Source organism: Lissotriton helveticus, chromosome 10 (genome assembly GCF_964261635.1).
Source record: "Lissotriton helveticus chromosome 10, aLisHel1.1, whole genome shotgun sequence".
Classification (NCBI taxonomy): Eukaryota; Metazoa; Chordata; class Amphibia; order Caudata; family Salamandridae; genus Lissotriton; species Lissotriton helveticus.
Window position 1 is genome coordinate 828,732,104 of NC_136071.1, and position 26,189 is coordinate 828,758,292.

The 26,189-nt window shown below is 47.3% G+C and overlaps 1 protein-coding gene across 2 annotated transcripts in view; it reads left to right on the top strand.

The window, feature by feature from the left end:
- ARHGAP21 (Rho GTPase activating protein 21) overlaps positions 1–26,189 on the top strand; it is a 545,637-nt gene that overhangs the window by 335,274 nt on the left and 184,174 nt on the right. For both annotated transcript variants that reach the window (XM_078663440.1, XM_078663441.1), the window contains one exon: positions 22,810–22,864. In XM_078663440.1, coding sequence (XP_078519566.1) covers positions 22,810–22,864 — 55 coding nt within the window. The remainder of the gene's footprint in view (positions 1–22,809; positions 22,865–26,189) is intronic.

Below are 26,189 nucleotides of genomic sequence, written 5' to 3' on the forward strand. Positions count from 1 at the left end.
GTTTTCATTGAGGCAGTGGGGTTTCAGTTCCTATGTTAAGTTGAGGCAGGAGGTATCATGCTGGATGTAGGTTGAATGGAATTCCAGATTCTTGGTGGATAGCAGTGATGGTCTTATGTCCTGTGTTGTCTTTCCTGTGCTTTCTCATCTGACATTGTTATTGTAAGTCTTCTTTTGCCCACTTGTGAACTTGAATTTGCACACCATTCAGGGCGGAGTGTTGAGTTTGCACCTTGAGGTCATGTGGTTGGCTAGAGGAAGCCAATGTAAGCCTGGGGACGTAAGACCAATCAGTCCTTTGTCATTCAAACAGCAGCATAGACAATGTTTTAAGTGGGTCAGACTTGTTTTTTGAATATCAGTGAATATAATTTTGTCTCTGTTGGCAATGTGGTGCAAATTGGCCTTGGAATGCCAATTAAGAGGCCTGAATCAGTAAGAAAGACTTTGGTCTTTCAGAACAAGCAGAATTGCATTCCAAGTGGGTTGTGCATTTTTGTCCTCATTGTGTTCCGAAACCATAACTGGTGCCCATGTGGAATCCCAGAGATTTGACATGATCATCAGGCAGTGGAGTAAAGTAATCGAGGTTCATTTCTGCCAACAAGTCCAGCACCTGATCTTTATGGATGCTGCTTGTCATACGAACAAGCTTTGTTTTTAAAGGGGACTTTGATGTTCATTTATGCCTTTGATATTTCTGACTAGATCGTGTTGAGAATATCTTTCAGACTGGCAAAGTTATTTTAGGTGCAGCGGAGGGTTATTGGTGGATTGATGATTCCTGACACATCTTGTTGGTTAGGATACCCCCCTCCACCTCCTCTCTCGCCACACTCCCCCAAAAATGACTGATGCCTGGGCTGAACCTTTAGTTGGAAGCACAAGTAGCAGTGATTGACTTACACTTGAAGGAACTCCCCTGAACAATATGTTGTCTATTGTTCAGGTAGGCTGTTATACAAGTTGGAAGGGGATGGTTTGGACTCTTGAAAGTGGTAAGTGTCAGGAGGGAAACTCAAAGGAAGCAGTGAGTGGTTGGTGCTGCAGCTTGAATGTCAAAGATTTCACTGGAGGGGGTTGGGGCGGGGTCTCTGTGGTGACGATTGAGGGGAGATTGTGATACATCTGTTGATTTTAAAACTTGGGGTGCATTGATCAGCATGAATTGCAGTGCTCTTGTGGAGGGGCTATTGCTCAGCCTCACCTTCGATTATGCTGGAGGTGCACTGATTGGAGGAGGGTTCCTTTTGGATGTCTAAGAAGAACTGGCTACATGGATTTTGTGCTCACTAAGGAGAGGCTAATGATGCTACTGAATAGTCTCTCAGTTAAATGTTGGGGTTCTTGAGGGGCTGATGTTTGCGTGGTATGACCTGCCTGAGTCTCAATGCCGAGCAGTATAGCATCATTGCCTGAAGAATTATTCTTTTTAACTGCCAAAGAACGTCTGCAGGTTTCAACTATAGTTTGCATGGCCACACTTTCCTTCTGTTTGTGCAATCCTTAAGAACCTACTGTGATTGAGATTCTGATTGTGTCTGGTTTTGAAGAGTTTTTGTTAATAGTTTTCTCCTTCACCTTCCAAGTAGGCAAATCTGGAGTTACTTTGGCAAGAGTTAAATGCATGGACCTGCTATTTAAGGGATTAAACAAGAGAGTTGTGAAGTACCTAACCCTAAAAGCTGTTCTCCAGTATTAGGGGTGTCTTTCATAGATTCACATGCTTGAATATTCCCCGTCGTCGAAGTAGGAGTCCCACGGTAAATAAAATAGCAATAATGCTAAATATATATAAATACATATATACATAATACAAGATAAAGAAAGGAAATACAACTGAAATCCTCTAAAAACGATTCCTACATAGGAATGCAAGGTAAAGAGAAAAACTATTTGTAACACATTAGTGTCATTATGTTAGTCCAAATTACAGCCAATCAGGCGCCAGCACCCTCTAGAACCTTCTCCTCAGAAGCTCAAGCCCTCAGATTTTCTACCCCACGTCGTGTGAAGGGAGTCTCCCTGAGCTCTGCTCAGTTTTCAACTCAACTCTTCTAGTTTCCAGTGTTTATCTCAACATGCCAAGTAAGAAGTTTTTATTCAGACCTTGCTCTTCTTGTGGGAAGCTGCGCCTTTTTGAAAAGGACCCCCACCAGAAGTGTATCTACTGTTTATACCCTGATCATGAGGCTGGCAGCTGCAAGTTCTGTAGAACTTTTTCTACTAGACACTTAAAGACCGAGAAGGCCGTCTTCTCCTTTGGCTGCAACGTCTAAAGGACAAGGATTCTGCACTGTCTGACGCAGAAAGTTTTCATTCTGGTCTTTCTACAGCAACCTCTAAGCTTGGTAGTGTTCAGGAATTTCCTTCCCCTTTCCTCAAAAAGACAAAAATGGCCTCGTCTCTGGCTCCTGTGGTGTCTTCTGCCACTCCTACCACCTCTACTCCCACGAGACCTGGCTCTCAGGCGTCTTCTGCTGCCTCTCGAGGTGTTTCCACGCCTCTTAAAGTTCCGCCGTCGACGGGAGCGTCTACGAGCGTTCAGATGACAAGAACAGCATTGCCTGCATCATCGACGACGACGCTGACTACAACTTAAGCCTTTTCGTCGTCGACGACAGTCTCGTCGACAGCCTACACGTCGACGAGGGTTTCGTTGCCGTCGAAGCCTGTTCCGTCGACGATTCCCATCTCCTCGTCGACGAAGAAGAAAGAATCCTCGTCGACGAAAGTCCAGAAGAAATCTTCATCGTCATCGTCGACTCCGTCGACCAAGGTCTCGTCGACGAAGACACCGTCGACCAAGGTTTCGTCGACGAGAACTCCGTCTACGGAGGCTCTACCAGCGCCGACGACTGCACCGTCGACGACTTCGTCTACAGTGGATCGCCCGTCGACAGTGGCCCTGACTTCACCAAAATTATCTTTGTCGACAGCCAAGTCAGTATCGTCGACGTTAACGACGACGGCACCGTCGACGGCGGCACAGAGTTAATTTGCCTCTTTGCCGTTAGTGCCATTGAAGACTACAGATTCTTCACATCGTCGCACTAAGGTTCCGTGCCAACAGATCTGATCCAGAACCGCAACCACCTTCACCAATGTTTGCCACTACCTCTGAGCATGACACAGACTCGGAACATGAAGGGGATATGTTTGGGGCGGCACATAGTCCCTCTGATTTGATAATTAAATGTCAAGATTCTGATTCTGACGACGATGGCGGAGACCAAGAGTCTCAGCAGGAGGAGCAGTTGGTCCAAGTTCCTATGCCTACCATTCCATTGACCTTGATTTCAAATCTCCAACATATGCTGGATGATTATAACCGCAGTTTCCCAGCAACGCCACAGACTACGCCTGTGCAATCTCCTGCTCCCGTGGCGATACCTCCACCTTCTCTGCTGCCTGTCCTACCACCTACAACTTCGTCTCAGGTTGAAACGTCCATTAGAATCCATACAACGGTTTACCCGCAGGATGCGGATGATGAGGCGGTCCCAGAGCGTGAGGACGGAGAGGTCCCTGACAATTCGGATGACGATGCAGGCGACCAGGATATGGCCGACTGGGACGATTACCGGGTAAAGACGCCCTCTCCTCAGCCAGGGAACTCTGGTGAGTCACGTCCTGTAGATATCGCCAGTTTCCATCTTTTAATGGATAAAGCGTCTCAGCGTTTCAAATTACCAAGATCACAAAGCGAGGAGGATTGTTTTCTTTATGATTTTAAAGACAAACCTTATAAGCAGGTCCACACAATTCCTATCATCGATTTTGTGTGGAAGGAGGGAATTAAACTCATGAATGCTCCAAACTCCTTACCTGCTCAGATACAGCGCCTTGAGAAAAAGTACAAGGCCCCAACTGGTTCTCCAGCTTGCCTGATTTCTCACCCCAAGCCGGACTCTGTAGTGACTCAGGCTGCACAGCGTCGAGCACGGAACCCAGCGTCTCCAATCACAGCCCCTCCTGATAGAGAGGGTCGACGCCTAGATGCTATTGGCCGCAAGTTTTCAACTATGGCTTCAACATCTGTCCGGGCAGCCAATGCCTTAGCCATCTTGGGACGTTATGACCGGCAGATGTGGTCGGACATTTCAGAGTTGATGACCCTCATACCTGATGCTTCCAAGGCTGACGCTCAACAGATTCTTCGCGATGGTCAGAGGGCGTCGGAAGAAATGATCGACTGCGCAGTCGATATTGCTAACACAAGTTTCCATCTGCTTGCAAGTGCGGCTGCACTCCGACGACAGGGCTGGTTAAAGTCCACCTCCTTCCGGCAGGAAGTCCAATCCAAAATACTGGATATGCCCTATGATGGGGAATCGCTTTTCGGATCCCATATCGATGACGCCCTGGAGTCCATTAAGAAGGACACTGATACGGCAAAGTCTTTGGGCACGTTGCAATTTCGGAAGCAGTCCTTTCGAGGTGCACGCAGACGCGGCACCCCTTCCAACGTTCGAGGTGGGCAGCAATACCGCTCCTACAATCAGAGCGGCCAACGTTACACGCCCAATCAGCAATCTCGTCAGCAGCCCTCCAGACCCTACAGAGGAAAGTCTTCTTATCGTGGATCCAATCCTAAACGCCAATGACTTTTGTCACCCTCAAACTGTTGGAGGTCGAATCTCTCCGTTTTATTCTCAGTGGTCCTCGATCACCTCGGACCGCTGGGTTTTGGACATTGTACGACGGGGTCATACCCTAGAGTTCGTAGAGATTCCTCCTTGTACTCCACCTCGTGGCCCACCTCCTCCACATCTCGAGGAGCTTTACCATCAGGTCCGTCTTCTTGTTTCAAAAGGTGCAGTCGAAGTGGTCCCGAAACATCAAAGAGGGAAGGGGTTTTACTCTCGATTCTTCCTCATACTCAAGAAGACCGGAGATTGACGACCCATTCTGGATTTGAGGACTCTCAACCAGTTCCTAAAGTCCCAATCGTTCCGCATGCTGACGTTACTGGAAATCCTGCGTCTTCTATCCAGCGAGGATTTCATGACCACCATAGACCTTCAGGACGCATACTTTCATGTCCCAATTATCAAACGACATCGCCAGTACCTGCGTTTCAAGGTGGGACCAATGCATTTTCAGTTCCAAGTCCTGCCCTTCGGGCTGCGATCAGCTCCTCGTGTGTTCACGAAGGTACTGGCCGCTGTGGTGGCTCACCTGCGTCTACAAGGAGTTCGAATCTTTCCATATTTGGACGATTGCCTTCTAAAGTCTCAATCCCACCATCAGCTCTGTCAGGACACTCGCCTTTGCCAACAAGTGTTTCAGTCCTTGGGGTTGACCATCAACGTCGAGAAGTCACAGTTTGCGCCTCTGCAAACCAGAACCTTCCTGGGAGCGATCCTAGACACGAAGCTCTCGAAAGCGTTCGTCTCGAACGAGCGACGTCAGAAGATCCTTCGTCAGGTCTCCCTCATTCGAAAAAAACAGTCAGTTTCTGTTCGAATGTTAAAGTCATTCTTGGGAATGGCGTCATCTTGTATCGCACTGATTCCAAATTGCAGGTTGCGCACCCATCCCATTCAGGAGGAACTGGACTTACAGTGGCGTCAGGTCTCCGGGTCCTTCAACGACCTAGTGGCAGTCACAGCCCGCATGAGAAAGAGCTTGCTTTGGTGGGCGCAGCCAACGAATCTGGAAATGGGAATGTCCTTCCTCATTCACGCACCCGATCTTACGTTAACGACGGACGCCTCCCTGGAAGGGTGGGGCGCTCATCTCCAAGGCCTATCCATCAAGGGCAAGTGGACTCCGCCCCAACGCACGTGGCATATCAACAGGCTAGAATTGATGGCGATCTTCCTAGTGCTCAAGTAATTCCTCCCTGTAGTTCACGGGGAGTCAGTGCTTATCCAAACAGACAATACCACCAGAACCAAGTCTCCACATCTGTCTCACTTGGCCCAGTCAATCTGGGATTGGGCTCTCTGCCATCACATCACCTTGACAGCCGTCCACCTTCCGGGCGTGTCCAACCTCCTGGCGGACTCTTTGAGCAGGTCCACTTCCTCAACACACGAATGGGAACTGCACCAACCGACTCTAGATCTTGTCTTTCGCCAGTGGGGTCACCCAGATCTAGACCTCTTTGCAACACCGGAGAATCGGAAATACCTGTCTTATGCAAGTTGGCATCCCCACCCCGGGTCGTGCGGGAATGCCCTTTTGATCGACTGGTACGATCTATTCGCTTACGCTTTTCCGCCGATCCCATTAGTACCGCGAGTGCTGTGGAAGATGCGGAGACAGCCCTGCCACATCCTGTTGATCGCACCTCGTTGGCCCAGGCAGGCATGGTTTTCGGAACTGCTTCTGCTGTCCCAGTGCGAGCCCCTCCCTCTGAGACCTCGTCCAGACCGCCTAACGATGGACAGGGGCCTAGTGTGCCATCCGGACTCCTCCACGCTACAATTGTGGGCATGGAACCTGAGCACCTTGAATTCGCAGATTTGAACATATCTCAGGAATGCAGAGACATCCTAGCTCATGCCAGGGCTCCGTCTACCATCAAAACTTACAAACTCAAGTGGAAGAGATTCTGTCATTGGTGCGCTACAGCCAATATCCATCCCATCCATTCCACTCCAGAGCAGCTTCTTCCATTCTTCTTGAGCCTCGCTCAGTCAGGACTCTCTCATGCTACACTGAGAGTTTTCTTAGCTGCAATATCTCGTTTCCGACATGATGGCTCTTCTTCCCTCTGTTCATCCAGGATCATACATCAATTATTCAAAGGGCTTTTCCGTAAGTTCCCACCTGTTCGGCGCCCTCCTCCATCTTGGCACCTCAATGTTGTACTATCTCCACTTATAAAGTCCCCATTTGAACCTATCCATAAAGCGGATATCAAATTCCTCACCTGGAAGGTTGCGCTACTTTTGGCTTTGACCTCATCTCGTCGCGTGAGCGACCTTCACGCTTTCACTATCAAGCCGCCTTATCTTCAGTTCAAACCTAACGGGGTGGCGCTCCGCACTAACACCTCCTTCCTACCTAAAGTACCTACGGATTTTCATTTGAATGAGCCTGTGTTCCTCAAAACTTTCTTTCCGGACCCAAAGTCTCCGGCGGAGCAGCGCTTGCAATCTTTGGACATCAAACGATGCCTTCAATTTTACATTTACAACAAGGGGTGGTGAGGGACAGAGTCTCTGAATTAAGCAGAATACTCTCACCCAGTCAAGAGATCAGGGCTAGATCCAACACCGTTTTTTAGCTCATTGCACCATCCCAGTTTCAGAACCTGGCTGTATGCAAATTAGTCTGTCCCTGGCCCAGTGCATCATGGGAACAGGGCAGACCAGACTACAAAAGCCAATTCTTACACTGGGAAGGAAACAAGCTTCCGGGCATACAGCCAGGTTCTGAAACTGGGATGGTGCAATGAGCTAAAAAACGGTGTTGGATCTAGCCCTGATCTCTTGACTGGGTGAGAGTACTCTGCTTAATTCAGAGACTCTGTCCATCACCACCCCTTGTTGTAAATAATTTTGTCCACCCTAAGCGTGGAAGGATATACTCAGATGTGAGTCCCTTGCTCATTGCACCATCAGGATTCAAGCAAGCCGGGCCGAAGACGCCTGAAATGGCAGAAACCGGTCCCCGGAAGCTTGTTTCCTTCCCAGTGTAAGAATTGGCTTTTGTAGTCTGGTCTGCCCTGTACCCATGATGCACTGGGCCACGGACAGACTAATTTGCATACAGCCAGGTTCTGAAACTGGGATGGTGCAATGAGCTAAAAAACGGTGTTGGATCTAGCCCTGATCTCTTGACTGGGTGAGAGTACTCTGCTTAATTCAGAGACTCTGTCCATCACCACCCCTTGTTGTAAATAATTTTGTCCACCCTAAGCGTGGAAGGATATACTTAGATGTGAGTCCCTTGCTCATTGCACCATCAGGATTCAAGCAAGCCGGGCCGAAGACGCCTGAAATGGCAGAAACCGGTCCCCGGAAGCTTGTTTCCTTCCCAGTGTAAGAATTGGCTTTTGTAGTCTGGTCTGCCCTGTTCCCATGATGCACTGGGCCACGGACAGACTAATTTGCATACAGCCAGGTTCTGAAACTGGGATGGTGCAATGAGCTAAAAAACGGTGTTGGATCTAGCCCTGATCTCTTGACTGGGTGAGAGTACTCTGCTTAATTCAGAGACTCTGTCCATCACCACCCCTTGTTGTAAATAATTTTGTCCACCCTAAGCGTGGAAGGATATACTCAGATGTGAGTCCCTTGCTCATTGCACCATCAGGATTCAAGCAAGCCGGGCCGAAGACGCCTGAAATGGCAGAAACCGGTCCCCGGAAGCTTGTTTCCTTCCCAGTGTAAGAATTGGCTTTTGTAGTCTGGTCTGCCCTGTTCCCATGATGCACTGGGCCACGGACAGACTAATTTGCATACAGCCAGGTTCTGAAACTGGGATGGTGCAATGAGCTAAAAAACGGTGTTGGATCTAGCCCTGATCTCTTGACTGGGTGAGAGTACTCTGCTTAATTCAGAGACTCTGTCCATCACCACCCCTTGTTGTAAATAATTTTGTCCACCCTAAGCGTGGAAGGATATACTCAGATGTGAGTCCCTTGCTCATTGCACCATCAGGATTCAAGCAAGCCGGGCCGAAGACGCCTGAAATGGCAGAAACCGGTCCCCGGAAGCTTGTTTCCTTCCCAGTGTAAGAATTGGCTTTTGTAGTCTGGTCTGCCCTGTTCCCATGATGCACTGGGCCACGGACAGACTAATTTGCATACAGCCAGGTTCTGAAACTGGGATGGTGCAATGAGCTAAAAAACGGTGTTGGATCTAGCCCTGATCTCTTGACTGGGTGAGAGTACTCTGCTTAATTCAGAGACTCTGTCCATCACCACCCCTTGTTGTAAATAATTTTGTCCACCCTAAGCGTGGAAGGATATACTCAGATGTGAGTCCCTTGCTCATTGCACCATCAGGATTCAAGCAAGCCGGGCCGAAGACGCCTGAAATGGCAGAAACCGGTCCCCGGAAGCTTGTTTCCTTCCCAGTGTAAGAATTGGCTTTTGTAGTCTGGTCTGCCCTGTTCCCATGATGCACTGGGCCACGGACAGACTAATTTGCATACAGCCAGGTTCTGAAACTGGGATGGTGCAATGAGCTAAAAAACGGTGTTGGATCTAGCCCTGATCTCTTGACTGGGTGAGAGTACTCTGCTTAATTCAGAGACTCTGTCCATCACCACCCCTTGTTGTAAATAATTTTGTCCACCCTAAGCGTGGAAGGATATACTCAGATGTGAGTCCCTTGCTCATTGCACCATCAGGATTCAAGCAAGCCGGGCCGAAGACGCCTGAAATGGCAGAAACCGGTCCCCGGAAGCTTGTTTCCTTCCCAGTGTAAGAATTGGCTTTTGTAGTCTGGTCTGCCCTGTTCCCATGATGCACTGGGCCACGGACAGACTAATTTGCATACAGCCAGGTTCTGAAACTGGGATGGTGCAATGAGCTAAAAAACGGTGTTGGATCTAGCCCTGATCTCTTGACTGGGTGAGAGTACTCTGCTTAATTCAGAGACTCTGTCCATCACCACCCCTTGTTGTAAATAATTTTGTCCACCCTAAGCGTGGAAGGATATACTCAGATGTGAGTCCCTTGCTCATTGCACCATCAGGATTCAAGCAAGCCGGGCCGAAGACGCCTGAAATGGCAGAAACCGGTCCCCGGAAGCTTGTTTCCTTCCCAGTGTAAGAATTGGCTTTTGTAGTCTGGTCTGCCCTGTTCCCATGATGCACTGGGCCACGGACAGACTAATTTGCATACAGCCAGGTTCTGAAACTGGGATGGTGCAATGAGCTAAAAAACGGTGTTGGATCTAGCCCTGATCTCTTGACTGGGTGAGAGTACTCTGCTTAATTCAGAGACTCTGTCCATCACCACCCCTTGTTGTAAATAAATTCAATTTTACATTGCCAGAACTGCCCCCTTCCGCAAGTCCGACCTACTGTTCATTGCCTACGGACGACTGCGTAAGGGCCATCCAGTTTCCAAGCCAACTATTGCCCGGTGGCTTTCTTCAGCCATTGCCTTCTGCCACCAACAAGCTGGCAAACCATTGCAGACTTCAGTGAGGGCTCATTCTACGAGGGCGATGTCTTCTTCCACCGCCTTGTTTGCTGGTGTGCCTCTTCATCAGATTTGCCGTGCAGCGACATGGTCCAGCTGGCACTACTTCACCAAGCATTACTGTTTGGATGCCATCAATGAAGCGGATACCGCTGTGGGATAGGCAGTGCTTCGCCATAGTTTCCATTAAGGTGAGCCTCTGTTCCCCCCTCCTTGTTCTTTTTGCTGTGATTGCTATGATGTTTTACATGACTGTATTATTATTATTACTGTCTTGCTTGCCATATGTGCTTAGCAATCTCAGCTCTCGGAGGTTACTGTTTTCTATTCTATTCAAGCATGTGAATCTATGAAAGACACCCCTAATACTGGAGAAGAATTGTTCTTTTCCTGGTGGCAGTTACAGTATTTGGAACAGTTGTAGAAGTCACAAGCATTTTTGGCAGGCTGTCATACAAACTGTACTAAGAGGTTAAGATGAAGGATGAAGCCATGTTTCCTTCCAAAAGTGGTATCTGAATTTTAGTTTTGAACCAATATACGAAATTGCCGTAATTCTTGCCTTGTTGCATCTTCTAGATGGAGGAGAGGCTGCACAGGTTGAATCCCAAGAGTATTACTAATTCTCTTTCCAGATGTCAGCTGTACAGGGTGGACAGACAGCATTTTGTTCCCTTTGGTAGTATTTTCAAAGAGGATAACTGCATGCATTAGGGTGTACAGTGAAGCAGGAAACAAGCCTCTGCCTCAAAGGGGTTGTTGTACATTTTACTAGGGGCAGAGCAGCAACTGCTACTTTCTTGAGAGGGGATGCCTGTTGAGATCTGCAGGAGGGGCACCTGTTTACCTTTATTTATATGTAGAAAAAATACTGCCTAGACTTGGATGCCAAGGCAAAAGTTATATTTGGAAGATTGGTAGTTAAGCATATTTTCAGGTAACTTTTAGTCCAATTGATTAAATACCCATTCCTCCAAATTGTTAGGCATTGCTGGTTAGTTTTCCAAAGATGAGAATGTAGAGCTCTTTTATGCTATGTTACAATAAAACGTAACATACCTTTGAAAATGGCTATCATGATGAATTATGTATCCACTTCTTCGGGTTCTTTATTTCACAATTTTGACAATTTGGAAAAATAACATTAATTTAGATGGTGGCTGACTTCAAAGAGTGACTCACAGGAGGACCAATTTCCTCCAGCTCAGTGAATGAGTTGTATTGAATGTATTGTATTGTATAGATGTTTACCACTGACTTGATTCTCATTTCCTTATTTAACCTTGACATCAACGAACCCCAATTGAGAATCCCTTGCATGCCACTAAACGTAATAAAGCCGTGCCCCCTAAACTTGTCTTAATAGTTGCCCCTTTGAACTTGACTTGCTCCCTTAGGCTTGCACACAATAGTTTTTAGTCTCCTTTGGTTTAATATTGTTTTAATTCATCGGGGTGAGGGTAGGGTTGATCCTTGAGCTGCGACCCCTAGCTGCTGCTTACATTTATTTTTTAATAAATGTAATTTCAAAAGTTAACCCAAGAATCCCTGGAACATCCCATCATTTCTACCGTTCTTAACCATTTTACTTTAAAGATGAAACAGAGTGAACCCCCTTTCTCCCTTTTAATTACATATATTGTCTACCTTTTGTTAATTTAATTTAAAATGCCTTACACCACCCTCCTTCCCACTCCTAACTTCTTCCGGAACTATAAACCACAGAAATGTACATAGTGCACAGCAGTTCGAAGTTTGACACCTGCTTCCTTGCCAGGCAATCTCATAGAGACTTCTAGCCGCAGATAACTTACAGTAGAGTTTTCCCCATTAGTCAGACTGGATCTGGAAATTTGTCTTGAGCAGTACCCCTGTGTGCCAGTAGGTGGCGTAGTTCGGCTCCGCATGGCGTTTGCAATGGAATTGGCGGACACAGTGCTATATATTCCCTACCTCAGCACGTTGATGTCCGTTCTTTTTTTTTTCTAGCCAGCCAGCGCGGATCTGGGAAGAGCTACTCCATGTCAATTTTTGACTAGCCTTTTTTGACGCTTTGTCAAAGGGTTTTGAGTTTTTTTTTTCTCATGGAGTGGCAGGCCGTCTTCAAGCCTTGCGGTGCCTGCCACTGCTCAATGTCAGTGACAGAATTGCACCTTGTATGCTTCTAGTGCCTCGAGCACGACCACAACCCGAAGGCTGGCTCTGATTGCCGTGCCATGCACTCAAAGACCGTGAGGGAGCAATCCTTGAAGCACCTGCCAGCTCGATGTGTGACGCTGCGATGATCCAGTTCCTGGTTGAGAAGAAGGTCCCGGTAGCGGTTCCGTAGCCGAGAAGCTCATTGCACTCGAAGTCGTCGGGCCATTTGGGCAAGTCCCGCCACAAGAAATCGAAGTCGTCAAAGCGTGCTTCTACTTCACCTCATCAGTTGGCCGACGAGATGAGGGAAAACCACACGAGGCTGGGCTCTATGATTGAGCCAGCTCCTGGGCTCACTCCACTCCTCCCCGAGTTTCTGGGAGCCAAAACAACCCCAGTCCAAGTGAGAGTATTTTATGAGGCTATACACCTCCTATTTGGGTGGCCCATTCCTTCCAGCATGCCTCCGGGCCCCTACTGGATACACTTCTGCAGCTCTGGGTTCAGTTGGGCTCCAGGGGCCCAAAGATGAATCCAGATCACGCTGGTCGTGTCATGTCAACCTTCCCCAGCGCCGTCCCGAGGTCGATAGTCCTGACGCTAATCCCATTTACATCCGACTCTGGTGTAAACCCAGATGTTTTTCGCCAACCAGAGCCATGACTTCCAAGCCGGAGCCTGAGCCCTATTCCTGTGAATTAGCACTCGGGGTACTGCATGCCTGTTGGCATATGCAGGCTCTGCAGTGGACCTGAAGATCTAGTGGGCGCAGCATCAGAGGAATCTCTCAAACATGGTCCAGATCTTGGAGGGAACTGTAAAAGACCTGCAGTGGTGGTTTACGAACTGTGATTGGTTCAGCGGAAAACCCCTCTCCCTTCCCCAACCAGATCAATCAATCAATCAATCACTGCATTTCTAAAGCGCGCTACATACCCGTGAGGGTCTCAAAGCGCTGGGGGACAGATGCGTCACTCCTGGGATGGGGTGGCCATCTGGGAGACGCTGAGATCAGAGGACTCTGGTCTCTGGCAGATCCAGACTCCATAGCAACCTGATTGAGCTCTGAACAATCCAATTGGCATTGAAAACCTTTCTCTCCTCCATGTAGAAAAGGCTAGTGCAAGTGTTCGCGGACATCACTACCACCATGTGGTACTGCAACAAACAGGACGGGTGTTGTTGTGGACATGGCTGGAGCAGCAGGGCATATCCCTGGTGGTTCAACATCTGGGGGCTCTCTGAATGCTATAGAGGACGAACTCAGCTACAGATGCCTAGCAGATCAAAAATGATGTCTCCATCCATAGGTGATGCAAGGTCTCTTTCAGCAGTGGGGAGAGTCTTGATTTGATCTGTTTGCAACCGATTAGAATGTACGATGTAAGCAGTTCTGTACACTGTTTTCAAGGCGGCTCTCGCTCGAAGGCACTTTTCATCTCGGGTCAAGCTCAGACCTTCAGTACGCCGTTCCACCTGTTACTGCTTCTGCCCAGAGTTCTCAAGAAGATCAGGAATGACTGGCCCCAAGTCATCCTCGTGGCCAAGTCATCCTCGTGGCTCCGGACAGGCACGGAGAGTCTTGTATCCCGAGCTGTTGAGCATGGCTATTGGTCCTTCGATCAGGCTGCCCCTTCGAGAGGGTTTTCTGTCGATGCAGCAGAGGAGTGTTCTCCCCCCCAAACCAGACAATAATTTGCTTTCATGGGAGGAGAATGAGCGGAGACAGTTGACAGCTTTTGATTTAACTCCCGAAGTCTGTAACGTTATCTTGGCAGCCAGGCGCCAAGACCGTTTACACCTGCTGAAAAAAAAATATGTGGCATGTTGTACAGAAAGACAAATCGATCCTCTTTCTGCCCCCTTTCTCAGGTTTTCCGTTTTATCCTTTCCTTTGCCCAGCAAGGCTCTGCTCTGGGCACGCTGAAGGGCTATCTCTCTGCCATTTTAGTTTTTCTGCGGTTTCCTGATCAGCCATCCCTTATCAAATTTACTATTGTAAGTAGGTTTCTGAAAGGTTTAAAACATTGTTTGCCACATTCTCCCTTTATTTATGCCCCAGTGGGACCTCAATCTCATCCTCACTTTCATTATGTGCTCTCGTTTTCAGACCATGCACAGCTGTCCTCTCAGGCTCCCTAACCATCAAGACTGTCATCCTCGTGGCTATAACATCTGCCCAGCGTGTCAGTGAGCTTCAGACCATGCCATCCAAGCCTCCTTATCTGACCATCTACCCCGACAAACTGATGCTTCGTCCGAGAGCTTCCTTTCTTCTGAAGGTGGTCCCTTTCATGTAGGCAAATCCAACACTCTGCCTACTTTTTACACTCCGCCTCATCCCTCCAAAGAAGAGGAGCGACTTCACCATCTGGACTTAAAAAGAGCGTTGTTGTTCTACCTCGACTGCAGACGAGAGTTCCAGGTGGACTCTTCGTGCAGTGTGTCTGAGCGAAGAAAGTTTGGGCTGTACAAAAGGGGACCATCACACGATGGATCGTTCTGTATTAAAATCTGCTACGCATTGGCTAAGAAACAACCCCCTTACGGTTTGCATGCTCATTCCACCAGAGCTAAAGCTGCAACCACTGCGTTAGCTAGCAGAGTTCCAGTCCTGGACATCTACCAGGCAACAATGTAGACTTCCCCGCACACGTTTACCAAACACTACTGCCTGGACAGTCAGGTCTGTAGGTATATGCACTTTATCTGTTCGGTCCTGCAGGACTTCCTCATATGAAATTGGTCTGCAGACCCACCTCCGGGAATGTATTCGTTGGGTATCTATTCTAAGGCAATTAATCTGTGGCTAGAAGTCTGTATCAGATGAACAAGTTAATTACCTTCACTAACGCCTTTTTTGGCAGAGAACCTTCTCTAGCCGCAGATTCCTTACCCGACCCTCCAAGCCTCCTCGCTCTGCGAACAGATTTCAAGGGACAGGGCTTACCCCTTAAGGGGCCCTAGTATTCCACACCAGTGGTAGATTACTTTGTGGCTCTGCGCTTCTGGTGTGGAAATGCGCGCAAAGTAATTGACAACTGTGCGCTGGGGTGGTGGCCACAGACGCGAGCGATACCACCTACCTGCACATAGGGGTACTGCTCAGGAAAAATTTCCAGATCCTTTCTGACGCCTCGGGATATCATTCTACGGTAAGGAATTGACAGCTAGAAAGTCTTTACTAGATAAAGCATTACTGAAGTTCAGTAACTCGCTCCTCTAGGGCCTTTAGTGCACGTTCTGAACACAACTTTGCACTAGTCCTCTTTGAAGTAGCACCAAGGATTTCGAAACTGTTGACTCTATGGTAATCTTAGAGATCTGATCATGCAATTGACTGATTTGACTGCTAATGTAGGATACGTTTTATTACAACATCTTTTATTGCTTCGGTACACACAAATACATCATCGCGTTTCATCATAATACTGTTTTAAATCAGCATGGTGTAAAAGATTCAAGCATCTAGTATAAAAAGTAGACAGCCTAAATTTGTCATGCCGAGGCTGACAAAGATTCAGATAAGGTAACCTTGATCAAGGTCTTGATCATTTTGTGCCTGTCCCATGGTTAGATGTTAGATCTATATTCCCAACAAAGAACTGCCTTAATTACAATATTAGGTTGCACAATTAAGGGGCTTTTATGTAACTGTTAAAGGCTGTAGAAGTGTTGCTTGATCAGGGAGTGTCATGAACAATTTTCATGTAATAATATTTATTTGCAAGTTGCCCATTAATGCTCAGGAAATACAGAAGTTTCCCTTTTTCCACTACCAATCCGTATACAGCCCTTGATCTAGGATCAGCCCTTGACTTGTGTACTGGTATGAGATCTTCAGATTTTATGACTTACTCCTGCTCTTTTTTGGTTTAAATGCATTTTTGTTATGTAAGGAGATTTGGCACCCCTATGATGCAAAGAGCATTGGCCCGGACTAATCCTTTTAATTATTTTGACAGATCAAGGCCATACAGTGCTACTGTAGCTTCTTTATGATATTTTTTTTTATCTGTAAGGAGAATGTCTGAAAGAGGTATAGTATTATAGACAACATTGTCATCTTGACAGCCTCGACACGGCCCATCCAAGAGAACATTTTGGTACTCCACTCATGCAGGACTCTCCACAACGTCCTCTTTAATTTTTGTAGGTTCGCTTCTTTATTTATTGTGAATGATATCCCTAGATCCAGTCCCATTAAAGAGATTGTAGATTCAGCCCAACTCAAGGGGTTCTCTGCTGTAGAAATGGAATTATTATTTTAAGGGATTGAGATATTAAGGGCCTTGGATGTGTTTCACTCTATTTTAAGTCCCAATATTGCTTGGAATTCCTCCACTTTGAAGATCAGGGGTGGCCGCGAGCCAGCAGGGTTTTTGAAAGAGACCAAAATATCATCCACGGTGAGTTTGAATTAGTCTATTTCTAATCCAATCCCTTTAATTGATGAGCTGTCTCATTTCTTGCGGCAAGGGTTCTAGTGTCTGGCAAAAAGGAGCGGCGAGAGAGGGTAGCTCTGTCTGGTGTCTCTTTTAATGTCTCGCTAATTGGAGGGTTTGCTATTGACCCTGTTTTTAGCTTTGGATTCCTTATATCCAGCTGTTATCCAACCTTGCATATATTCTTCTAGGCCGATCTTCCTCAGAAGTCCATCCATGAAGTCCCAATCTACCCTTTCACATGCTTTTTCATCCTCTAGTTAGAGTTTTCTTAGTGCTATTTCTAGTTTGTCTGTCTGTTATGAAGTCTGGTTGATCTGGGTATGTCAGTTCTTTAAGAATCATTTGTAGCCTATCTGCTAGTATTTTGGCTAGCATTTTACCATCTATTTTAAACAGTGTAATCAGCCTGCACAGTGCACAGCTATCTGGAGGCTTACCCTGTTTCAAAATCAGGAAAATTGTGGATTCCGACATCGACGTGGTGACTTTTTTCTTTTTAACGATCTACTTGTAAACCTGTATCAACTGAGTGCTGGATGCTGTGTAAACATGTGGGCCTGGAGCTATAGAGGGATGCACACTGCCTATGACAACCAGTATTTCTTCTTTCACAATAGGTTTATTGAGTTTTACTTTAGAAGCTGAGGGGCTATTGGGCAGGTTAGCAAAACATAAACCATGTTGTGCCATGGAAGCAGGATCTTTCACAACCCACCTCGAACTTCATCATCTCCTAGGCAGCACTCGATCAGGATTCAGAAAGAACCACTGACAACCTTCGAATCATCCTGGACCGCGGAGAAATAGCTACTCTCATCCTACTTGATCTCTCCCGGCCTTCAATGCCGTCTCCCATCAAACCCTCAACAGAAGACTCCACAAGATTGGCATACAAGGATCTGCTCTCAAATTGATCTGGTCCTTTTACACGGAAAGAACCAAAAGGGTAAGGCTGTCACCCTTCACATCAGAGACCAAGAGAGTGATATGCAGCGTCCCACAGATCTTCCCTCAGTCCCACGTTTTTCATTATATACATCACCCAGCTCGCCAACATCATTCGTTCACATGACATCACTGTCATCTCCTATGCTGATGTCAACCAACTTAACCTCTCCCTGACGCACAAGACAAACACCACCAGGACCAATGGTAGCAGACTGGATGCGAGCCTACTGCCTGCAGCTCAACACAGATTACTCTTGTGGGTTTAGCAGAGCTCTGGGATCGTTTTGCGCTGTTATCTTGCTGCAGGTTATTTATCTAACCATACACACACTCCCCCTCTTAGTCCTTGGGTTTATAAAGATGTATTATCATAGTTTTCTTTTTCTTGAATCTTTATTAATAATGTTAATTCTAAATTTGTATCATGTCTATGAATTTCACGCTAGTCCCATCCGTGTTGATCCATTTTTCCAACCATAAACTTGTAGGGCCTTACTTATCTGTGATTATATGACTTTCCAGGAGGTTTGTGAAATCCTGACTGGTATACAATTCTACTATGCACCTAAAGGTGTCTCTGTTGACTCTGTTTGTGTAGACTTAGTGACTTTATGATTCTGAGAAATAGGTTTATCAGCCATTCTAATCCTTTCTATCCGAGCTGACAGCCCAGATGTTGCATTCACTCAGCCCCTCTTCCAGAAGGGCGTATGCCTGTCACATATCTTTATCGCTTCAATGATGACATTCAGAATCTTAAGCTACTTTGTCAGTTTAATTTTCTGCCCAAATTCTCCATATTTTAGTGACTTTGATCCAGATTAGCTAGTGCCTGGAATGGATGGACCTTGTTCCCTTGTCTCTGTGCATGGTGATTTTGTTGTCTGAGCATTTTTTGTCAGTGGCCTGGAATTTTATGCCTATTGAGTACAGGTTCAGGGAATTTCCAGACTTGATATTCTCCTTCTCGCTTTGCTGTATTTGCGCGCATGTTAGCTCCTTTGCAGATGCTGGTGCTGGTGTGTTTGACCATGTGTATGACTGTGGTGGCACCGGTGCGTCATTATGTGGTTTTTGCAATGGTGTCCCTATTTTATATCTGGTGTATCAATCAATCAATCATAGCATTTATAAAGCGCACTACATACCCGTGAGGGTCTCAAGGCGCTGGGGAGGGGGGGGCTGCTACTGTTCGAAGAGCCAGGTCTTGAGAAGTCTCCTAAAGGTTAAGAGGTCTTCAGTCTGCCGCAGGAGGATGGGGAGCGTGTTCCATGTCTTGGTGGCGAGGTGGGAGAATGATCTGCCGCCGGCGATCACTCTTCGGATGCGGGGGACAGTGGCGAGGGCGTGGTCTGTGGAGCGGAGCTGGCGGGTGGGGGTGTAGAGGCTGAGTCGGCTGTTGAGGTACGCTGGTCCGGTGTTGTGGATGAGTGGATGAGGAGCTTGAAGGTTATCCTCTTGTTGATGGGGAGCCAGTGCAGGTATCAAGTAAGGTGTGATGTCGAGGATCAGGCGTGCTGAGGTGTTCTGGATGCGTTGGAGCCGTTTCAGGAGTTTGGCCGGGGCTCCTGCGTAGAGTGCATTTCTGTAGTCCAGTCTACTGCTGACGAGGGCCTGGGTGCCGTCCTTCTAGTTTCGGTGGGGATCCACTTGAATATTCTGCGAAGCATGCGGAGGGTGTTGAAGCAGGAGGAGGAGAGGGCGTTGACCTGCTTCGTCATGGAAAGGCTGGAGTCGAGTACACCCCCCCCCCCCCCCCCCCGGTTGCGTGCGTGGTCAGTGGGTGTAGGGGGTGCTCCTAGTGCAGTCAGCCACCAGGAGTCGTCCCAGGCCGAGGGGGTGGATCTGAGGATGAGGCCCTCAGTCTTCTCCGAGTTAAGCTTCAGTCGGCTGTTTCTCATTCAGTCGGTAACGACCTTCATTCCTTCGTGGAGGTTGGCTTTGGTGGTGTGGGGGTCTTTGGTGAGGGACAGGATCAGCTGGGCATCGTCGGCGTAGATGATGTTGAGGTCGTGCGACGTGGGCGAGCGGTGCCACGTAGACGTTGAACAACGTTGGGCTGAGGGATGAGCCTTGGGGTACGCCGCAGATTATCTCGGTGGCTTCGGAGCGGAAGGGGGGGAGGCAGACGCTCTGTGTTCTGCCGGAGAGGAAGGAGGTGATCCAGTCCAGGGCCTTCTCTTGGATTTCGGCATCATGGAAGCGTGTTCGTAGAATGTGTTGGCAGACCGTGTTGAAGACGGCTGACAGGTCCAGGTGGATGAGGACCGCGGTTTCTCCGTTTTCAAGCAGGGTCCTGATGTCGGTGGCGGCGATGAGGGCAGTTTTAGTGCTGCGGAACCAGGACTGGGACGGGTCCAGGATTCTGTTCTCCTCGAGGAAGTTGGTCAGTTGCTTGTTGACGGCGTTTTCGATTACCTTCGCCGGGAGCAGGGAGATGGGTCGGAAGTTCTTAAGGTCCTTGGGGTCTGGCTTGTGTTTGTTGAGTAGGGCGTTGATCTCAGCGTGTTTCCAGCTCTCCGGGAAGGTCGCTGTCTCGAAGGAGATGTTGATGGTTTTCGGAGATGGGGAGCGATGGTGCTGCTGGCTTTGTTGAAGATATGGTGTGGGCAGGGGTCTTCCGGGGACCCGGAGTGGATGGTGTTCATGATCTTGACTGTGTCGTTGGTCCAGGCGAGCAGGCGGTTGGTGCGGGTGGTGGTTGTGGGGGCAGGGGTCTCAGAGGTTGCCGGGGTGGTGACGGCGTCGAAGCTGTGCTGGATGTCTGAGATCTTGCGATGGGAGAAGGTGGCCAGCGAGTAGCACAGGTCTTGTGACAGTGGGATGTCGTTGGTGTTGGAGTTGGAGAGTTCCTTCACGATGTTGAAGAGCTCTTTGCTGCTGTGTGCGTTGTTGTCTAGGTGGTCTTTGAAGGAGGTCCTTTTGGCGGATCTGATGAGGTGGTGGTGTCTGCGGGTGGCGTTCTTGTGGGGTGTTCGTTCACGGATCCAGTTTTTTTCGAGTTTAGGCAGGTTCGCTTGGAGGCCTGGAGGTCTTCGGTGAACCAGCTGGCTTTCTTGCTGGTGTGGGTGTTGGAGGACTTCTTGAGCGGGCGAGGGTGTTGGCACAGTCGTTGATCCACTGTCTGAGGATACGGGCTGCGGCGTCTGGGTCGGTCGGGTTTGCCGGTGGGCTCTGGGCGAGGGCGGTGGTTAGCTTGTCCTCGGTGACTTTGCTCCAGTGCTGACGAGGCATGTGCGGTGGTGTGTGGTGGGTTTCCGGAAGGTGAAGTGGATGCAGCGGTGGTCGGTCCAGTGGAGTTCGGTGGTGCGGTTGAAGAAGACGTGGGAGCTTGCTGAGAAGATGCGGTCAAGCGTGTGGCTGGCGGAGTTGGTAGATGTTGTGACGAGTTGTCTGAGTCCGAGGTTGTCGATCAGGGTGGAAGAGTTGGAGTCTTTGTTGTTCTTGAGGTGGAAGTTCAGGTCCCCGAGGAGGATGTAGTCCGTGGAGGCGAGGGCGTGTATGCTGACGGCGATGGAGTAGCTGAACTGCGGTCGGGATCCAGGGGGTCTGTGGATGAGGGTACCTCTGAGGGTGGTGTTGGGGTCGGTGTAGATCTGTAAGTGCTAGTGTTCGGCGGTGTTGAGGGTGTCTTCTGAGTCTGTCGAGATTTTGAGAGTGTTTCTGTGGACAATGGCAATTCCTCCTCCTACTCCTTTGGTGTGGTCCTTGCGGGTGATCTTGTAGCCATCCGGGATGGCTATGGCGATGTCTGGTGCCAAGAAGGGGTTCAGCCAGGTCTCCGTCAGGAAGGCGACGTCTGGGGCGTTGGTGTCGAGTAGGTCCCAGAGTTCAACTGCGTGTTTGCGGGCTGAGCGGGTGTTGAGCAGGATGCATTTGAGAAAGTTGGGTTCTTCTGTGGGTGGGTTGGCGGGCCGGATGCTGGTGAAGCTGCAGTTCAGGCAGGAGAAGGGTCCTTGGGTGCGCTTCGGGACGGCCAGGCAGCAGGTGCGTGATCATCCAGTGTCGAGTGCGTGGAGGGTCCTGGAGCAGTAGCAGAGGCAGGCGTTGTGGCGTTCGTGGGGGCCAGGGGTCCTGGCGCTGGGCGCGGTCCAGGCGCGAATGGGTGTATCAATATTTGAACACTGACCAGTCCTCATATAGTGACCTTTTGGAGGCAATTCAGTTCCAGTGAGTTTATCATAGATGTAAGGCTTATTTATGTGTCTTAACACTTGTTATTGGCACCAGTTAGTAGATTTTATTATCGTCGGGAAGTGTGGTGTGTTGCATCAAGAATAGATCTCTCTTTGGTAATTGTAATTGGTTTATATGGCTCCTTCGCCCAGTGTATCCCTCTCATATCCACTTTGCTCTCTGTTTTACCTTTCATTATTCTGACTTCTATTCTTAAGCACTGTGATGTTTACTCTGCTTATCTCCAGAACCACAGATCTAGGTAAAGCGCAGTGACATGGATCAGTGGATTTTGTGGATAACGTTTTTGAATGTTCCTACCTTAACCCATAATTATGTCCATGCTGTCTGTACTTTTCAAAGAGTGACAAAGTAGCATGTAAACAGTCTGTTTATGATGTGGTCCGTCTCCTATCACCCGACCCTTTCTTCCACTCAGTAGATGCGGCAGTCAGTGTGGATATGCGTCCGGCCTGAACAGGATAAGAAACCTGCCAAGGCTTTCAGTCCAGGGCAGGAGCTGTTGTGGAAAATGCACAGTGGCAAGGCAAGCCCCGCTGGGCCTTTTAATGCACATTGTGTGATCGGTCTGTGTTCACGTGTTCCTGATCACTTTTGCTTACTCGTGCCCTTCCTTCAAAACATACTTTCTCTCTCTCCTCACCACCATTTAACAATTAACAAAAAAACGGATATGTCATGCCCTCTTTCCCTATGGCTGGAATGCACATTTTCTTCAATTATTGAAAGAATTAATTTAAACCTTCTTACAAGGAATGATTCAGGACTTAGGATATACATCTGCAAAACATGATGAATGGAAAGGGACCTACAATACATACGTAAGTATTAGGATTCATAGTCAATATAAGTGCAGAGTGTGTTGTATCATGGATTTCCTTAAATATATAATGACCAGTCTTTAAAAAAAAATTTTAATGTAAGATATTACTGGGGTAAACATTACATCACTTTGTTTTTTAACAGTGGCTCCATGCTGGAATTAAGTGTTATGCCAAAAGATGAAGACATTCTCCAACTGGTAAGTAAATCAAGTGTTCATGTTCAGTGAACTTCACTATTTAAAATGAATTAAAAATTGCACAAATATTCGGTTATATTCGTTTATTTATGAAGTTCTCGGTTTTCATTCTCCATGCTGTTTTCAGTGAACAGCTTTGCACTTTATTATATATATTCTTGTTTCATTCACAACATTCTTTCCAGTAATGGAAAGTAAATAGTATATATTATTTAATGTATATTTTGACGTGAGTAATTTTGGACGTTAAGTCGAAGTTTATTGTAAAACACGTGTGTTAGTGTCAGACAAAAATCTATTGTGGTATACTATATTCCGATGACTGTTCTACTTTTTAGTTTCAATGAGCGGTTCCTTTTTATGGTCTGGCTTCCAATCGCAGCAGTCGCTAAGCAATAGTGTGAGCATCACTAGAGAGGGGCTTTGGCTCTGCCTACTTGTTGGGAGCCAGGCGTACATGTTTTGTTTGGGCAGAAGTTGTGTGCTTCCTCAAAAAAAGTGTTTCACCTCCATGCAAATGTGTTCATTTTGTTCATTTATCCAGCTGCCCGAGTTTGAACTTTCAGGGGCACACACATGACATTGTAAAGCTATTGAAGTGTCTTAGATAATTTATGGTGGATTTGTCTGGCAGCAGAACGGATGGGAGGAGGGCAGTCATTAACCTACATAGATTTTTAGGTCTGGCTTGCCAGGGCAACTTTTTGCTTACCTTTTAACCTACGCCATTATTATTCTACAATGTTTTGTTTCCTCACAAATACATATCCATTTCCATGCTATCTACTTGTGATGCTTCACATTACCATGCAATATTCCTTTCAAGCCAGACCTTTTGGCATTGCCAATGTTTTCTGCACCTAGTGTAGGGAGAGAAGGAAACTCCTGCATGATTATTTGGAGTGGGAGGGCGGGGTGCTCTAAGCGCACATGTAGCCGAGGACAGGCAATTGTTCTGCAGAGGGTTCCTCTGAAATAACCCATGTTTTCAGGAAACGGTTTGCTTCAGTAAATTTACATTTTCTTACATCTTAACCAGGGGCAGGCATAATTGTGTAGCGTTTTTACCACAATAATGTAATTATTGTGAGAAATAAGGATTTTACTTGTAATATCATGTGATTGTCTTGTCTGCATGAAAGTATTTTGGAGCTTGTCCTCATGTACAAAAAGCTTGCAAGATACCATCTCACTTTATTGCCAATGCATTTCCTCGTCAACCGGTGAACATTGCAAGCGCAGTGAGTCTGTCCTTGGCACACATCTAGTTTTCTGTGAGATTATGTTCACCTAAAAAATAATGTACAATCATATTCTTAACCTACTGTTTGCTGGTTCACGTTTCCAGGCTGCGATCTGCACCCTACATGTTCTTGCTAGTTAGTATCCAGCAAAGTGCAAATAAATGTGGATGTTGAGCTGTCTACATTTCAGAATACACCGCTGTTATCTCTTCTAAAATAGTAACGTAAAAGAGAAAGTAGGTGCAGATTTCTCACTACTGCATTTAATTGTAGCATTGTGCTCTAACTCATCCAAAAATATAGGATGTTGATCACACCCTTGTTGTGAGTGTGTGACCACAGCCACTCTTCTCTAACTGTTTTACCCTGGTGGGTGGACCTTAAGCCTACAAGTCTTTACTTGTTTAGCGTGGTTATGTGGCTGTAAGAAATTGGTGTGTTAGTTAAGGGGGGGGGGGGGGTACGCATTCACCACAAGCTATGATCTGGCCTTGTCAATATGAACCTCAAAGTCACTAAATTCTCCAGAGCTGAACTCCCTGGTAGTTATTGCACAGAGGAGACAGGCTTAACATGAAGCAATATGTGATGTAATTATGCAGTACCAAATAGTTATGAAGTCAAAATGCAAAACATTAAAAGTCTCAAAACTAATTAGAACAATGTAGTAAAATTTAATAAAATGACTAAAATCAAATTAAAAAGAAATTTAAGTTTTTTTAAGCAGGAATAGTGCCATGAAAGTGCCAATGATAGTACATAGTCACCAGTGACTATAGCTTTAAGGGCCTTTTCACTTTAAACAAATGTTTGACACTTAAACTTTTTGATGTCCTACTTTTAAAAAACAATGTACCTTGCCCTATGGGCATTATGGCCTACTTAGGGACGACATGTTAGTATTTAAAAGGACGGTTAATGCCTATCTGAAGGGTTTATCTTGACAAGTTGAATTTGCAGTTAAAACTGCACAGCCAGGCTGCAATAATAGGCCTGGAGACCTGTTTCTCTAGTAGGGGATCTCTGTGTATAGTCATAATCTAGTGAATAGTCCCGCCCATGTGCTGGACCCCGGAGCAATCAAAAATAATCTCTTAAGTTGTCAAAACATGCAGAACTGCACCGACACTTACAAGAGAATTTAAAGACAGATAATGCAGCCTATATCCACAGGCTACACTGTCCAGTACTTCAACTAGAAATTCCACCAAAAATCCACAAACAGCACAGCCTATCCAGGTTTCTTCACATAGAAACCCTTGCTTTTTTCAGCAAAATCATCAGGAATGATAGAGAGGAAGGAATGGACAGACAAGCCCCATAGGCTGCCATTATGTGGCTCAGAACAGGATACTGTGCCTTTAAGAGAACTTTCCAAAAGTCTCACAGTATCCCAGAGTGCACTGCAGGTCCCTTTTACTTTCAGTTCTTTTTTCTGGCTCCTGCAAGCAGGACCCTGGAGCATTGAGCTCTCCCTTTTCAAGGGTTTAATTGGTGATTTTTCACTTTTTTGAGTGCTTTTCTTGAAGTACTTTGGTGTTTCTTCCTGGTGTTTGTCTTGGTGCACTCTTTATTTGTCAATATGCCAGCATTATTTGACAAATGCCCAGAGTGCTCGAAGAAGAAGGCCAAGTCGGACCCACACGAGGTGTGCATCATCTGCCTTCCCTCATATCATGTCCCAGAGGAGTGTGAAATCTGCCAGGGCTTCTCTAGCAGAACCCTGAGGGATAGGATGAAGATTAGGCTCCAAGGCCTGGAAGACAGAAGACTGAAGGCGCAAGGTGGGTCTGGAAGGGCTTCCTCTGTCCATGCTGAGGCCTCTAGGGGGCTCCCCAGGGGCAGGAAGAGCAGCAAACGTCCCATTTCTCCGTCTGCGTTGATTGCACCGACTACGGCGTCGAGAGGGATGACTGCAGTCTGTTCCCCGTCTCCCCAGGGCTCTGGGTCGAAGCGGCGTCGACGCTCGGCGTCGAGGGAACTGAATAGACCGCCGTCGAGATCACCGGTGACAATTTCGTCGTCGTCGAGAGGTGGCCGGGCGTAGGCGCTCGCCGTCGAGGCAACACCGCCATTCGCCG